General features: G+C 42.0%; 1 protein-coding gene and 1 pseudogene across 2 annotated transcripts; both read left to right on the top strand.

The window, feature by feature from the left end:
* Window positions 1-80: 80 nt before the first annotated feature.
* Window positions 81-3,723, top strand: LOC311104619 (chaperonin-containing T-complex member BBS12-like; annotated as a pseudogene). Its single transcript has 2 exons — window positions 81-93; window positions 2,137-3,723. The product of its transcript is annotated as a chaperonin-containing T-complex member BBS12-like (transcript).
* A 2,044-nt stretch (window positions 3,724-5,767) lies between these two features.
* Window positions 5,768-16,800, top strand: fgf2 (fibroblast growth factor 2). Its single transcript, XM_084147417.1, has 3 exons — window positions 5,768-6,391; window positions 8,427-8,530; window positions 16,604-16,800. Exons 1-3 carry the CDS (start codon window positions 6,214-6,216, stop codon window positions 16,787-16,789), a joined length of 468 nt encoding a protein of 155 aa, XP_084003543.1. The 5' UTR covers window positions 5,768-6,213; the 3' UTR covers window positions 16,790-16,800.
* Window positions 16,801-17,724: the final 924 nt, after the last annotated feature.

Below are 17,724 nucleotides of genomic sequence, written 5' to 3'. Positions count from 1 at the left end.
TCCGATTTCAGAGCACTCTCGTCTGTGTGCCAGAGCGCAAAATAACTGATGAATTTACGAATGCTCAACACCCGTTGAATATGACCGGTGTCAGTAAACGTCTGCAAAACAAGCATAAATAAATTGTTGCCAGCAGCATAGTTACAGTCACCAACGCTCTGGATAACATGAAAAAAGTGAGGTTGTTCTCTCATTTGTGTCTGGAAGTAGCTAGCAAGCTAGCCAACGTTAGTCAGTTAACTTCGGCGCTTGACTGCCGTTGTGAGGTCAGGACGCTCGGATCAACCCAACTCCTCGGCCAGAGCATCCAGTGTGCGCTCTGAACGCTCTGAGAGCGAAACGATCTGAATTTACGAACGGACAATCTGACAACGCTCTGAATTTACGAACGTCCAGAGCGCACTCCAAATTGAATTTACGAACACACCCACAGATAACAACTGGAGCAGAGCGTGAGCTACCTGGGACTGCTGCATGCAAACAACAAGTTGTTAGGAAACAGTTGATCGTTGTGTCGTGCAATTAGTTGTGATTTGCTAAATTCATATAATCTTCATAGCAGGCTTCCATTGAATGTAAGCTTCCCTTCGATGGACAGTATCTGATGTTTTAGGGCAGCAGAACCCGATTTTCATGCGAATATTCTAAAATCCACATAAAAACAATATGCGCATTTTCCCAACAGATGTTTCTATCAAATCGACTTGTCTAATAACAGTCTGTGCGTGATGATGTGGTGCACATACAAATTGCAGCCCAAATAAATGCTTCAGAGTATAAGTAACAGACACATCTCAACATCAACTGTTCAGAGGAGACTGTGTGAATCAGGCCTTCATGGTCGAATTGCTGCAAAGAAACCACTACTAAAAGACACCAATAAGAAGAAGAGACTTGCTTGGGCCAAGAAACACGAGCAATGGACATTAGACCAGTGGAAATGTGTCCTTTGGTCTGGAGTCCAAATTTGAGATTTTTGGTTCCAACTGCTGTGTCTTTGTGAGACGCGGTGTGGGTGAACGGATGATCGCCGCATGTGTATTTCCCACCGTAAAGCATGGAGGAGGAGGTGTTATTGTGTGGGGGTGCTTTGCTGGTGACACTGTCAGTGTTTTATTTAGAATTCAAGGCACACTTAACCAGCATGGGGACCACAGCATTCTGTAGCGATACGCCATCCCATCTGGTTTGGGCTTAGTGGGACTATCATTTGTTTTTCAACAGGACAATGACCCAACCCACCTCCAGGCTGTGTAAAGGCTATTCTACCAAGAAGGAGAGATCTGCATCAGATGGCCTGGCTTCCACAATCTCCCGACCTCAACCAAATTGAGATGGTTTGGTATGAGTCGGACCGCAGAGTGAAGGAAAAGCAGCCAACAAGTGCTCAGCATATGTGGGAACTCCTTCAAGACTGTTGGAAAAGCATTCCAGGTGAAGCTGGTTGAGAGAATGCCAAGAGTGTGCAAAGCTGTCATCAAGACGAAGGGTGGCTATTTGAAGAATCTCAAATATAAAATATATTTGTATTTGTTAACACTTTTGGGGTTACTACATTGCATATGTGTTATTTCATAGTTTTGATGTCTTCACTATTATTCTACAATGTAGAATATAGTAAAAATAAATAGAAACCCTTGAATGAGTAGGTGTTCTAAAACCTTTGACTGGTAGTGTAGGTGTGCCAAGCTTGTAGCGTCATACCCAAGAAGACTCCAGGCTGTAATCGCTGCCAAAGGTGCTTCAACAAAGTCCTGAGTAAAGGATCTGAATACTTAAGTAAGTATGATATTTCAGTTTTTTTGCACAATTTTCTAAAAACCTGTTTTTGTTTTGTCATTATGGGGTATTGTGTGTAGATTTATTTTACATTTACATTTGAGTCATTTAGCAGACGCTCTTATCCAGAGCGACTTACAGTTTGTGAGTGCATACATTTTCATACTTTTTTTTCATTCTGGACCCCCGTGGGGATCGAACCCACAACCCTGGCTTTGCAAACGCCATGCTCTACCAACTGAGCTACAGAGGGCCATTTATGAGGGGAAAAAACAATTTCATCCATTTTAGAATAAGGCTGTAACATAACAAAATGTGGAAAAAGTCAAGGGGTCTGAATACTTTCCGAATGCACAGTATGTTGGGATGTCTGCAGGTCAAACAGTGTGTCGATTGAAGATGTTCGACCGGTTGCTTCTTATAGTGTCACATCAGTACTTCAGGGTTCTCCACACACAGTGTTACTGAAACTTGTCATGGTCCCTTCACTGTTGTCCAGTCATCATATAATCGTGACAAGCTCTAGCCATGAGGCCTTCAAAAACAAGAGACAAAGCAGAATAAAACTCACTCATAGCAGACATTTTTGCTGATGAGAACGCCACACCAGGGTTATTTTCACAAGCAGTGAATTCTAAAGGAGTTGATATTCCTCACCTCGCTGAAGACGTGAGCCATGGATGTGTGGATGCAATGAGCTTAGTGATTGAGGTCAGCAGGATACAGTAAAAAAACAATGGAAGTGGTGACAGCTTTAGAATATTTGATGTAAAAAAGCTGGTAACATGCACTCATATCAGGCTTGTCAGAGGACCATTCATGTTTTAACCAGGTTGCGTTATTCTGCTTTCTGCAGAGCAGTCTTCCCTTGTTCATCACATGAAAGAACAGAGGTGGCAAGTTCTTCTCATTAACAGAGATCTCAGTGAAAAATACCGCCATCTTCGTTTCAATAATAAAACTGACATCAGCCATGTGACCGACAAGTTGGACTTGAACAGTCTCAGCAAAGAAGATGATTGGCAAAACAACGTTTTAACAACTCTGTTGGAAAACAATGTGAATCTAGTTTTAGTCAATGGTGAGGAAAGTGAAAGACTAACACAGCACTGCTTAAGAAACTGTATACTCGTGGTTGACAGGGTGAAGGCCGCCATTTTGAAGGACTTTGCAGAAACAACAGCAGTTGTCCCTGTCACCTATGCCACACAACTGAGTAAGCACTGCGTCGGCACCGGGGTAAAAGTCTCCATATGGAGAGACTGCAGTGGCAATGGAAGCAGAGCATCAATGGCTATGTACATTGTGGCTGATTGCATTGCACTGGTCACAGTGGTCCTCACGAGCTCTGTGCACGGCAAGCTACAGGCCTTGGAGGACTGGTTCTGGGGCTGTGCCTATCGTCTACACCACACACTGAAAGACAGGAATCTGCTCCCCAGTGCTGGAACAAATACATTGTTTTGCGTCCATCACCTTCAAAAGCACATTGACGATAAGGGTGAGCAAACAACAGGGAAAGATGCAGCCTCTGTCCCACAAGATAAACAAGGAAGAGCAGGAAACCCACACAGGGCTGATGTGCTTCAACTCATGGCAGATGGTTGGATGGACTACATTTCCACTCTGATGTTGAACAGTGGAACATGCTCAAAAGTGGATGCTTGGACTACAATCAATCAGCAGCTGAAAGATTTGAATGGAAGATTATTTCTAGATGCTAATTTCTCAAGACTGCTTTTGAGAGATGACACCGAGGATGGTTTGATGTCCCCAGATATGAAGCACAGTGCTGGGAAAGTCTATGACAATGTGACGGTGAAGTTGGAAGCATGGAGGAAAGCCCTGGATCTTGTCTTCCTTGTGTTGCAGACAGACACTGAGATCATTATTGGTATAGATCCTAAACAAGTGGAGGGGCAATCAAATGTTATGGTGCTATGATGGTTTTTAAGTGAACACAGTTTTGTGTACTATAATTTTGCATATTGAAAACATTGTCATGTAATGCATATCTAATGTGTTTTATTCTATGAATCCAAATATGCTGAAAAATTAATAAAGGGTTGTAAATTCAGAGGTATTATTCAGTTATTAGAGCTTGTCAGCCAATAGTAAATTGCAGTGGCCTGGCAAAATTTGACCACATGGGGGAGACAAAGGATATGAACATTGCGCTATGTCACATCATGGTTTTCTTGTGTGTTTTGAGCTCAGTAAACGTTTTCATGATTATCCCCATCCTAGAATTACATGTTGATCATCTCACATCACACCTCATGCACAATTTATATGATACATTCCACCCACAGCCAAAGTTACAGAACAAGCATAGAATGTGTGACATATTTTATCAACCTCATCACTGACTACAAAGTAAGCATTATAGGCTATTGAGGAGTTGCTAACAGTTTTCAAAATGGAAGATTAAACACGAGGGTCCAGTGTTGACCCTTTAACATCTTGCCACCAATGACATGTAACAGTCTACTTCAAAGATGAGCTCATCTTCTAAAACCCAATGAATAATGCACTGTTGAAGTGTCACTGATGGGCCCAAGGAAAATGTAATTTTTTTTGTCAGTGTTTTCCTGAGTCTCTATTTGCTTCCTACGTGTCTGCACTTAGACTTACAACCTCCACTTTGGACACTGCCTAAGTCCCAGCCAACAAGACATGGTTTCATGACTGGCTTGGTCCTGTTTGTCATAACATAGGAAGAGTTTGCAGAAAAGGAACTTTCCTAGACAAAGTGAATGTCTCTCAGGTCTGACTAATCCAAAACCCTGCTAATGTAAAACGTTTTTAAAAAATATCAACATTTCTCACTAGGTCCCAGAAGCTGTCTTGTTTTTATGTAACGGTGAACTTTAATTATCAACTTGAACTTACCATATGTATTTCCATTGGTCATATTCTAACAAAGAAGCTCCACAGGGATCATAACAGACTGTGATGGCTGTACTTTGGAATCCAAGCTATTTTAACTCTAGCATCACTCAATGGTGGTGTTGCTGTGAATGGTTTGGGGTGTGATGATGACCAATGAAAACATGACAACTGAGAAGTAAATGTGTAAGACCAAAGTAGTGACACATTTGGAAGGTCAAACTAGGAACACATTTGGAAGGTTAAACTAGTGACACATTTGGAAGGTCAAACTAGGGACACATTTGGAAGGTCAAACTAGACACATTTTGTTTTTTTTATGTCTGCTCACAACCCAATTTATGTTGGAGGAGTGTCTGGAGGAATCCAATGCCTAATACTTCGTCATGGCAAACAGAGTGAGACAGTGTACCTGGAATTAGATGAATGTGTTGTATTTGAAGTACTGTCTGAAAATTATGCCCATGGCACACAAAGCCCACACAATACCTACTGTTTCAACTCAGTATGATTCTGAAATTATTATCAGTCCGTGTGAGGATAGTCAAGTGAATAGGAAGTATTATTTTGTGCTGAGTCATTGTGGTCTGCCTGTGGTTACATTTTTCATTGATATGCATGCATCCAATCACAATGATATTATCAACCATAATCTGAGTTTCAGATGTGTGTCCATGTGAAAACAGACATTCATGGCTTTGACTCAGGTTAAAATTGATTAAAGACAAAATATCTAAATGGCATACTTTATAGAAACAGCATTCATACAATTCACGTCAACGCAGAGTTTCTGTTTGAAGGGGCCATTCAAATAGTCAATTTCCTTTCATTAAATTAGACAAGCCATTGTAATTTACTCTGTTGTACTTTCTGCTGCATTATTTGGTTGTTCTTCAATAGCATAGCACCGAATCACTGATTCTGCTCAAAAGTTCTACCAAGCTAAGCTGAAGCCTCCACTGGTCTCAGGTTGCACCAGCCCAGGGTCTCTTATGACGCAGGTCTGTCAGTAAGCCCCAGTCTTTTCTCTGCTAGTGCTGTGTAGGGTTGGCTGGTTCAGTTAGAACGTCAAAGTGGGCTTGTGCAAGTGTGTGTGTGTGCTCGCATTGGAGGGCGCATGCGAACTGAGGCCCACACGGGAAGCCTCTCCAGATTTCTGCCAGCTGCCTTGCTATAAACATTTCAGAGTGGAGGAAGAAGACTATGGAGGGGGGAACACACGAATCCCCATCCAAACTACCCTCGAATATCAACTCTTAGCGCTTTCTTAAAGAAACTAGTAGAGGCCAGAGAGAGTGGACCTTGCCGTCGAGGCTAACAAGCACCTTTCGAAGTGTTGTACGCGCTTCGTTTCCTCTCGGCTTGGGAATAGAGGGCATGCTGCACCAGAGGGGGGGTTCTCAAACAAACTATCTGACCCTGGTGGTTAACTAAAGTCAGGCTCTGTGAGGCTCGCTGGAGGAGGGAGGGAACAGCAGTTAGCGTGAGGCCACCGTGGGGCTGCTGCGCTGCTAACACACAGCAGCAGGGAAGAGGGAAGAGGAGATGGCCACAGGAGAAATCACCACTCTACCCGCCACACCTGAAGATGGAGGCAGTGGTGGCTTCCCTCCAGGAAACTTTAAGGAGCCCAAGAGGCTGTACTGTAAAAACGGGGGCTACTTCTTGAGGATAAACTCTAATGGAAGTGTGGACGGGATCAGAGAGAAGAACGACCCCCACAGTAAGTAGTTCCAGTCCATTGCACGGCAGACAAAGCTTCTTTATGCTTTTAAAGGGCGACAGGGAAGTAACCACGTGCGTTTATGGCTTCTCCAACATTCAAATCAAAGAAGTTTGTCTAGTTATTGTATATTAGCCTTTGCAAGTGCATTCATGAATGTGGTGTGTGTATATTTTGATCTCATTCAAGTCACCTTGGTGTGTAACACTGCCATACATTAAAATGGCACTGCGATTGCGTCACTTGTAATTGAAATGTCCAGAATTAAAATATGACTTAGCTTTCGTGTGAAATGTGTATTAACACATAGACCAACTCTATAGTTCACATAAGTAAAGGCCATTGATAGTAATTGAGGATCTAGGTTTGTGTTCTAATCATTTCAGTATAATATTTGAGTGTCATTGATTAGCTTTAAATGTAACATGCAACAACAAGAAATATGTAGGGTTTTCCCTTGACACATTGAAACCATCTCATCACTCACTATCTAGTTGTTTTTTCTTCAATGTATGTATCTCAGATTGCATCAGTAATTGGTAGGAGGAGAAGGGACCCATGTCGAAGACGGGGTTTTCATCACAGGAAGCACTGCTCAGTGGAACAGGTGCACTCAAACAGCTGTCCAAAATCTATCACAAGCAATTAACTAGTAAGAGTGGAGAAAAGAGACAGACATTGGCCATTTCAATTACTGCCAAAAAATTGGCATCTCATGTGCTTTACAGCACCATTTATCTTTAATCAATAAGGCATATATTCTATAAGTGTATGTAATAACAAATACACTAAACTGGAAGAGAACCTCATTTTCTGTTATGACCATTCATTTGCGTCTTCAATATGATTAAAGCAAGGGATGATGAAATTAACCATGGCTGAAAGAGAACGTTTCACTTAGAGATGTGATCACAAGACCTATTGCACAGATGTTCAGTAAACACGGGATGCTCCCTTGCACACAACAACTACTAATTATGTATTCATTCAGAGAGGAATGGATCTTGATGACATTAGTCATTACACAAACCCTAAGTGCATACAGATGCCTCTGATATATACGTTTACAATGTACTGTATCATAGTTTAGGCCACTATCTTGCCATTTTGCCTTATGAGGCCTGTTTAATAGGAACTCTTTTTGTTTAGTTTTTTGAACTATGCTATAAATATACTATTGAAATATGCTTAGTTGGCACAGCACATGAAGGCTTATCTGACTCTACAAAAAGTTTGAAGTATTATAATCTGGGTGCTTCTACTCAACCAAATACGTAACTTACAATAAACCATTACAGCAATATACAAATATTGTTACTCAAAATATGAAAACTAAAGAACGATGTATCTTGCTTGTTTTATAAAAATATTTATCAAGATACTTTTTTTTGCCTCTGATATAATATATAAGTCTGCTACATCCATCCCTTTTCAACACCACTAATAACATACACTGAGTGTACAAAACATTAAGAACACCTTCCTAACATCTATACTGAAAAAAAATATAAACGCAACATGTAAAGTGTTGGTCCCATGTTTCATGAACTGAAATAAAAGATCCCAGAAATGCTCCATATGCACAAAAAGCTTATTTCTCTCAAATTTTGTGCACACATTTCTTTACATCCCTGTTAGTGAGCATTTATCCTTTGCCAAGATAATCCATCCAACCACGCCAGCCCAGGACCTCCACATCCGGCTTCTTCATCTGCGGGATCGTCTGAGACCAGCCACCCGGACAGCTGATGAAACTGAGGAGTATTTCTGTCTGTAATAAAGCCCTTTTGTGGGGAAAAACTCATTCTGATTGGCAGGTCCTGGCTCCCAAGTGGGTGGGCCTATTCTCTCCCAGGCCCCTGCCCAGTCATGTGAAATCCGTAGATTAGGGACTAATGAATTTATTTCAATTGACTGATTTCCTTATATGAACTGTAACTCAGTAAAATCGTTGAAATATTTCCATGTTGCGTTTATATTTTTGTACAGAATCAATGGAGATCACTGTGACACTAAAACATTTCCCCCTCCATAGTCAAGCTTCAACTCCAGGCGACCTCGGTGGGGGAGGTAGTGATCAAAGGGGTCTCAGCCAACCGTTATCTGGCTATGAATGGAGATGGAAGACTGTTTGGAGCGGTGAGTGAGCCTCTCCTTCCTTTAAGCAGCACCGCTATGATATTGTCATGGTCAACAACTCATTATTTACTCTAACAGGGACAGTATAATGCCTAAGATAAAGGGTTTTAATTAAGTTATGCTGAAAGCAAATATTATGTTGTCATACTATTACAGGTTTTGGTTTTTCCATTTATGTTACGAGGTTGGACTTTTAGCAGGTATAGCATGTTAGCACATAGGGTGCACCGATTGGTCTCACCTCACTAGTCAGTATGTGTTACACCTGTACTGGCTTGTCCATCTCGTTAGAGGGAAGGTGTTTCACCTGTGCTGGCCTTTAAGAGTGGCTGGCCCAGTGCTCCAGTTGTCTTGAGAGATGTGGAGGGTCAACACCTTTAGTTGGCTCTCCCTATTTGAGTTCTAGACAAACAATCCTTTATCTGATCTTCACTGTTTTCATTTTGCTCTACTTTTTGGTTTGCTTCCTGTCTTTAAGCTTGGTGTGGGTTTTAATATTTGCCTGTTCTTGGGCAAATTTTGTGGGCGCCCACAATGGGTCTTTTAGGTCCCTGTTGTTGTTGCTAGTCAACTTTCAGTGGACACCCCCATGAGTGTCTTTCAGAACCTCTCCTCAAACCCCACCTCTTTTGTTTTAGTTTTTGTCAGTGACTCTTTGTTACTTCTCCTTTCTGTTTGAGGTACAATTTTTGGTTTTCTTGCTGGGGAACGTAACAAAATGGAGGCTAGTCTGGGATTTGTACCCGGGACCTCTCGCACCCGAAGCGAGAATCATACCCCTAGACACCCTGTGCCTGTGGGATGGCTGAGTAATTTAGAGATTCTAGAAAACCTTGATTATGAACATTGTTGCTCTGCTTTTAGAATTTCAGGGTTTATTCTCAATGTGCAAACTCAGACAAATGTACTAGAACATGACATTGACTTTGGGGACTCTTCCCCCAATCAAACAACATGCCTATCGAGTGAACCCTGAAAAGAGAGAGAAACTCTGCAGTGAGGTAGAGTTCATTCTTGAGCATGGCATTGCACAATATGGCAAAAGTCAGTGGAGTTCGCCCTGTATATTAGTACCTAAGGCGGATGGGTCTCCGCGGTTTTGTTCAGATTTTCGGAAACTCTATTCCGTTACAAAGTTGGACTCGCATCGTTTGCTCAGGGTCGACGATTGTGTGGACCGTGTTGGCGCTGCTAAGTACATTAGCAAGTTGGATCTGCTGAAGGAATATTGTCAGGTTCCTCTAACTCAGTGCGCCAAAGTTGTCTGCTTTTGTCACTGCTGATGGTTTGTTCTCCTACCTTGGTCTCCCGTTCGGGTTACGAAATGCCAGAGCTATGCACCTCGTGCTACGTGGCCTAGAAAATGCTGAGGCATATTTAGATTATGTGGTCGTATTTAGCACGACTTGGCGCCAACACCTTCAGGATATTGGGAGTCTGTTCGGGCGTTTTGCAGCTGCCAACCTGAAAGTGAATCTGTCAAATGTGGTGGAGCAAGGGAAAGTCCAACCGGTCCTGGTAAAAGTGGAGGCCATCAATAACTTTCCTGCGCCAGCTTCTCGCCACGAACTGCGCTGATTCGTGGGAATGGCTGGCTACGACAGGGCTTTTTGCAAGAACTTTGCCAAGGTTGTTGCGGCACTTACAAATTTGACCAGTCCGAAAGTCGGTTTTTCCTTTGGAGCCCGGAATGTCAGGAGTCTTTTGAGAAGACAAAGACAATCGTCCGTTCGCTCTGTACACCGATGCCAGCGATGTAGGCGCAGGGGCTGTGCTCCTACAGAAAGACGATAACAATGTTGAGCTCCCAGTGGGTTACTTTTCAAAGAAATTGGCGTCAAACCAAAAACACTACATGACTATCGAGAAGGAGACGGTCACTTTGGTACTGGTTCTCCAGCACTTTGAGGTTTATGTATTGGTCTCTGCACCTCTGGCCTATACCAATCATAACCCTCTTGTTTTCCTGAAAATATTATTTATCTTTGTGTAGAATAACAATCAACCAATCAATGCAAAAACACAGATATTGAAAAACATGATTCTGAAAATCAACCTGCAATAGAGCATGTTGGGAAATATGATAATGATGGGCATGGTTTTCAGTGTTTTACTCTATTTAGAGTAAAAATGACACAATCACACTCAACTCTGGTTACTAAAACCAACACTGGGGTTATTTAACACCACTGAGTGTTAATTTAACTCCCGAATCACTAGAAATGTTACACTGAAAGAAACTAGGTAACACTGGCCAATTGGCTGTGTACCATACAATACATTGCTGGTTCACTCACTCCCTTCTCCAACTCTCTGCTCAATAAAATCAAAGAAAATACTAATTTGAAAGACAGAAATCATGGCAAAGATAAACTATGTCTGTACTGTATGTAAATTGATTAAGAGAATACCAGATACACTATACAGTGCATTCGGAAAGTATTCAGAGCCCTTTACTTTTTCCACATTTTGTTACGTTACAGCCTTATTCTAAAATGGATTAAATCGTTTTTTTCTCTCATCAATCTACACACAATACCCCATAATGACAAAGCAAAAATGTATTGCAAATAGAAAACGGAAATATCACATTTACATAAGTATTCAGACCCTTCACTCAGTACTTTGTTGAAGCACATTTTGGCAGCGATTACAGCCTCAAGTCTTCTTGAGTATGACACTACAAGCTTGGCACACCTGTATTTGGGGAGTTTCTCCCATTCTTCTCTGCAGATCCTCTCAAGCTCTGTCAGGTTGGATGGCGAGTGTCGCTGCACAGCTATTTTCAGGTCTCTCCAGAGATGTTTGACTGGGTTCAAATCCGGGCTCTGGCTGGGCCACTCAAGGACATTCAGAGACTTGTCCCGAAGCCACTGCTGCGTTGTCTTGGCTGTGTGCTTAGGGTCATTGTCCTGTTGGAAGGTGAACCGTCGCTCCAGTCTGAGGACCTGAGCGTTCTGGAGCAGGTTTTCATCAAGGATCTCTCTGTACTTTGCTCCGTTCATCTTTCCCTCGATCCTGACAAGCCTCCCAGTCCCTGCCGCTGAAAAATATCCCCACAGCATGATGCTGCCACCACCATGCTTCACCGTAGGGATGGTGCCAGGTTTCCTTCAGACATGACGCTTTGCATTCAGGCCAAAGAGTTCAATCTTGGTTTCATCAGACAAGAGCATTTTGTTTCTAATGGTATGAGAGTCCTTTAGGTGCCTTTTGGCAAACTCCAAGCGGGCTGTCATGTGCCTTTTACTGAGGAGTGGAGTCTGTTTCGCCACTCTACCATAAAGGCCTGATTGGTGGAGTGCTGCAGAGATGGTTGTTCTTCTGGAAGGTTCTCCCATCTCTGCAGAGGAACTCTGGAGCTCTGTCAGAGTGACCATCGGGTTCTTGGTCACCTCCCTGACCAAGGCCCTTCTCCCCCGATTGCTCAGGTTGGCCGGGCGGCCAGCTCTAGGAAGAGTCTTGGTGGTTCCAAACTTCTTCAATTTAAGAATGATTGAGGCCACTGTGTTCTTGGGGACCTTCAATGCTGCAGACATTTTTTGGTACCCTTCCCCAGATCTGTGCCTCGACACAATCCTGTCTCTGAGCTCTACGGACAATTCCTTCAACCTCATGGCTTGGTTTTTACTCTGACATGCACTGTCAACTCTGCAACCTTACATATAGTTATGGTCAAAAGTTTTGAGAATGGTCTTCACAAAGTTTGCCGCTTCAGTGTTTTTAGATATTTTTGTCAGATGTTACTATGGTATACTGAAGTATAATTACAAGCATTCCATAAGTGTCAAAGGCTTTTATTGACAATTACATTAAGTTTATGCAAAGAGTCAATATTTGCAGTGTTGGCCCTTCTTTTTCAAGACCTCTGCAATCTGCCCTGGCATGCTGTCAATTAACTTCTGGGCCACATCCTGACTGATGGCAGCCCATTCTTGCATAATCAATGCTCCAAGCAGAATTTTGTTTTGTTTTGTTTGTCCACCCGCCTCTTGAGGATTGACCACAAGTTCTTAATGGGATTAAGGTCTGGGGAGTTTCCTGGCCTTGGACCCAAAATGTCAATGTTTTGTTCCCCGAGCTACTTAGTTATCACTTTTGCCCTATGGCAAGGTGCTCCATTATGCTGGAAAAGGCATTGTTCGTTACCAAACTGTTCTTGGATGGTTGGGAGAAGTTGCTCTCGGAGGATGTGTTGGTACCATTCTTTATTCATGGCTGTGTTCTTAGGCAAAATTGTGAGTGAGCCCACTCCCTTGGCTGAGAAGCAACCCCACACATGAATGGTCTCAGGATCCTTTATTATTGGCATGACACAGGACTGATGGTAGCGCTCACCTTGTCTTCTCCGGACAAGCTTTTTTCCGGATGGCCCAAACAATCGGAAAGGGGATTCATCCGAGAAAATGACTTTACCCCAGTCCTCAGCAGTCCAATCCCTGTACCTTTTGCACAATGTCAGTCTATCCCTGATGTTTTTCCTGGAGAGAAGTGTCTTCCTCGCTGCCCGTCTTGACACCAGGCCATCCTCCAAAAGTCTTCGCCTCACTGTGTGTGCTCATGCACTCACACCTGCCTGCTACCATTCCTGAGCAAGCTCTGCACTGGTGGTGCCCCGATCCCGCAGCTGAATCAACTTTAGGAGACGGTCCTGGTGCTTGCTGGACTTTCTTGGGCGCCCTGAAGCCTTCTTCACAACAATTGAACCTCTCTCCTTGAAGTTCTTGATGATCCAATAAATGGTTGATTTAGGTGTAATCTTACTAGCAGCAATATCCTTGGCTGTGAAGCCCTTTTTGTGCAAAGCAATGATGACGGCACGTGTTTCCTTGCAGGTAACCATGGTTAACAGAGGAAGAACAATGATTTCAAGCACCACCCTCCTTTTAAAGCTTCCAGTCTTTTATTCTAACTCAATCAGCATGACAGAGTGATCTCCAGCCTTGTCCTCGTCAACACTCTCACCTGTCTTAATGAGAGAATCACTGACATGATGTCAGCTGGTCCTTTTGTGGCAGGGCTGAAATGCAGTGGAAATGTTTTTTTTAAAGTTAATTTTCATGGCAAAGAGGGACTTTGCAATGAATTGCAATTCATCTGATCACTCTTCATAACATTCTGGAGTATATGCAAATTGCCATCATAAAAACTGAGGCAGCAGACTGTGAAAATTAATATTTGTGTCATTCTCAAAACTTTTGACCATGACTGTAGACAGGTGTGTGCCTTTCCAAATCATGTCCAATCAATTGGATTTACCACAGGTGGACTCCAATCAAGTTGTAGAAACATCTCAAGGATGATCAATGGAAACAGGATGCACCTGAGCTCAATTTCGAGTCACATAGCAAAGGGTCTGAATACTTACGTAAATAAGGTATTTCTGTATTTACGGTTTCATTCGTTTGCAAACATTTCTAAAAAATTGTTTTCGCTTTGTCATTATGGGGTATTGTGTGTAGATATGAGATTTTTCATTTTTTATAATCCATTTTAGAATAAGGCTGTAACGTAACAGAATGTGAAAAAAGTTAAGGGATCTGAATACTTTCCGAATGCACAGTATTTACAAAAGTATGTGGACACCCCTTCAAATTAGTGGATTCGGCTATTTCAGCCATACCCATTGCTGACAGGTGTATAAAATGGAGCACACAGCCATGCAATCTCCATAGACAAACATTGGCAGTAGAATGGCCTTACTGAAGAGCTCAACGTGGCACTTTCATTGGATGCCAGCTTTCCAACAAGTCAGTTCGTAACATTTCTGCCCTGTTAGAGCTGCGGCAGTCAATGGTAAGTGCTGTTATTGTGAAGTGGAAACATCTAGGAGCAACAACGGCTCAGCTGTGAAGTGGTAGGCCACACAGTTTGGGGAAGGCCCTTTCCTGTTTCAGCATGACAATGCCCCCATGCACAAAGCGAGGTCCATGGAGAAATGGTTTGTCGAGATTGGTGTGGAAGAACTTGACTGGCCTGCACAGAGCCCTGACCTCAACCCTATCGAACACCTTTGGGATGAATTGGAACGCCGATTGCGAGCCAGACCTAATCTCCCAACATCAGTGCCCGACCTGACTAATGCTTGTGGCTGAATGGAAGCAAGTCCCCGCAGCAATGTTCCAACATCACCCAGAAGAGTGGAGGCTGTCATAGCAGCAAAGGGGGGACCAACTTAAATTGATCAGATTAGCCAAACTCCTGTTAAAGTTTAAACACGGAGGTTAACACTAATACTCAGGCACTATTTAAAAGGGACAAAAAAAAACGTATTGCCTTCCAAACAATCCTTCATGCCTTCCAAACAAGATTTATTGCCTTCTAAATGATCATCAAATAACCCTTTTCCCCCAAATTGGTCCTTAGGATGAAAAAGGCGCTAGGTAGAACCCTTTGTCTTACAAAGAACCCTCATTTTCCAAAAATGCTTCTTGGTAGAAAAACTTTTGGAACCCTTTTTTTAAAAGAGTGTGTTAGCAGTGAACAGAGGTACTTCTGGGCTACTGTAGAAGTGTGAGCAGTGATGACTGAATGATGTGGTTTTGAGGTTCAGAGGGCTCCTCCACAGTGTATTTAAACCCCAGGAAGTGATTCCTGTCACTTCCTAATGAGTAGCCAGGCCAGCCACTGGGCACTCACTGGCAGACACATTACAGGCACTGCACCATCACTGATGTGGTCAGTCACTCAGAAGCTGCTCTCAGGGTGAGGGAACGCTCCAGTTTAGTTGTAGCCTGCTGGAATTATGTTGTTATGCGTTTGGGATTGTATTATTTGTCCTTACTTATTATTTGTCCCCACTCACCAGTCTTATGTACAGGGTCACAAGCTGCTATACAAGCATTCAGTTCTTTTCACCTCAAATCTCTTTCCCCTAATAATAGATCTGATCCTGAGTAAAGTTTCCATGATATCACCGTCACATGTCAGAATGTTTGGATAGACTGTATTTACACAATATATTTAGAAAATATTAGGTAATGGGGATTGATTTGAGGTAAATATAAATGAATACAGTTACTGTTTCCCTGTGTTGCTAACCTCTGAATTGAACTTCTTATTGGGTTCTCCCATGCCTGTTGTAAGTGCCAGGAAATGCTTCCATGTAGGGTTAGTTCAGGCCACAACAGTTCTCCTTTATAGGTAGCCATGGTTGAATGGAAAACAGGCCCCCTCTTGTTGGATAGGACATGGGCAGAGAATTCATTTGGCAACATAGCTTTGAGACAGATGTGATTGATGTCATCAGGTCTTCCACATTGTGGAAACAGTGTTGTTTTTCCCATTCATACTCATGTAATGAAAAAACATTTAAATGTCAGTCATACAGCAAGTCTATTATTGAACACTGAATACGGATTTGTCCACTAGAAATTAAGTTACTTAAAAAATAAATTCACACCTCTTTGGCTTGGCAGAATTTCTGTTGAACTACTGAAAAATATCTTAATTAGCGTGTGACATTAAACAGCAGTTGACTGTTCTGGAGTCTCCACCGAAACAATGGAGGTATTGAGGTCTGAGGTGTTTTACAGGGTGAATCAACATCAATAAAATTACAAGCTTTTCCCGTTTCTCCACAGAGCATGTAAAAAGGAACTATATTAAATGCTGTCAAAATTAAATGGCTTATTTTGATTAAATGTCATAAAGGACCATGAAACATTTTGTTAACATTACAACTATTAGTATTTCTACGTTTCCCCTGGCAGCTAGGACCTAGGCTAAACCCTAGATTAAGTCATGTACATGAAATGTTTATTATTGTTTAATATTATGAATAACCATCATTGCCCAAAGCTTGGCACTGGTGGACATTCCCTATTGAACATTGCTTTTAGTCCAGGAGTAGGTTTAATAATCTGGTTCTGGGAAACCAGCCCATTGTGTTTTATTGCATAATACAAACATGTTTTCAGTGTTTCATTGACATTTATCATTGGTTCAGTTTACAATATGAAACTGGATCAATTGTATCCAAGAATAATACAACTGGATCAACTGTCAACAAGTGTATTAAATTAACCTCTAATTTAATATCTAATGTTTTTACTTTGTTCTCTCGCTCTTCAGAGACGGACAACAGATGAATGCTACTTCATGGAGAGGCTGGAGAGTAACAACTACAACACCTACCGCTCTCGGAAGTACCCTGACATGTATGTGGCAATGAAAAGGACTGGCCAGTACAAGTCAGGATCCAAAACTGGACCCGGCCAAAAAGCCATTCTCTTTCTCCCCATGTCAGCTAGACGCTGAGCTCACCTTGTCTTACCAATCTTAAAAGTCAGCCTGGCTGCAGTGCAAACAAACAAACGAGATATGAAAAAGACAATGGAGCTTATTCATCATCAGCAACATCATCATCATCCCTGTAGTTGGGTTCTTCAACGGCAGGCATTTCAATCAATGGTGAAGGTGCATAAAGATGGTGGTCCCCCATGTCCTTACAACAAACGCCTTATTTGTTAAGTTTGCCGTATTGTACAGTGCTCTCCATTACTATTTTTATATTGGCATTAGTGCAGTATACATGATCCCAATTCTAGCTCCAAGACGGTGGCAAATAATCAAATAAAAACTAGATTGTGCTGATTTATTGGTGCATTGAACCATGTCACGCACCGTAGTTTAAAAACTATGTGGATAGTGCTCAAACAATGACTGAATGAATTTCTCCATCTTTATGCACCTTCGCCATTCAACTATATAATGTGAGTTTGACTAAGGCTGCTTCAAATATTGTAATGTACATTGATAATCTGCATATTCTTTCTCTATTTAACAATTTTGAAAATACATTTTAGACAAAAGTGAAAGTGAGATGCCACTTTGTAGTTCTGGGCTTTAAAAAGTAAAGTTTTACTGCACGGCAGTAAAGGCTAGCTTTTTCATGCCCAGAACTTTACTTGATAAAACTTTTAAATAGAACATTGGGTTTGCAAAGCTAAATCGAGCACACCATTACTCTCTAAAGTCATTGCAAGACAAACAGTAGACCTAGTACCTCTTTTACATCTCAATCTTAAAATATGAATGAGTGGTTTGATTTTAGAACATAGTGGCCCTGAGGGTCTTCCCAAACAGAGTTGTCAATTTCTTCAAATTGTGTATTTTTATTAGATTTTTTACAGACAAGAGGTACATCTTGTGATTTGTGCAAAATGTCCTTTACAGTGATCATCATCGGTACC

This window comes from Coregonus lavaretus (assembly GCF_964263955.1).
Source record: "Coregonus lavaretus genome assembly, chromosome: 29".
In the NCBI taxonomy this organism is placed as follows: domain Eukaryota; kingdom Metazoa; phylum Chordata; class Actinopteri; order Salmoniformes; family Salmonidae; genus Coregonus; species Coregonus lavaretus.
The sequence above is the reverse complement of the archived record's forward strand: the minus strand, read 5'-3'. Positions and strand labels throughout refer to the sequence as shown.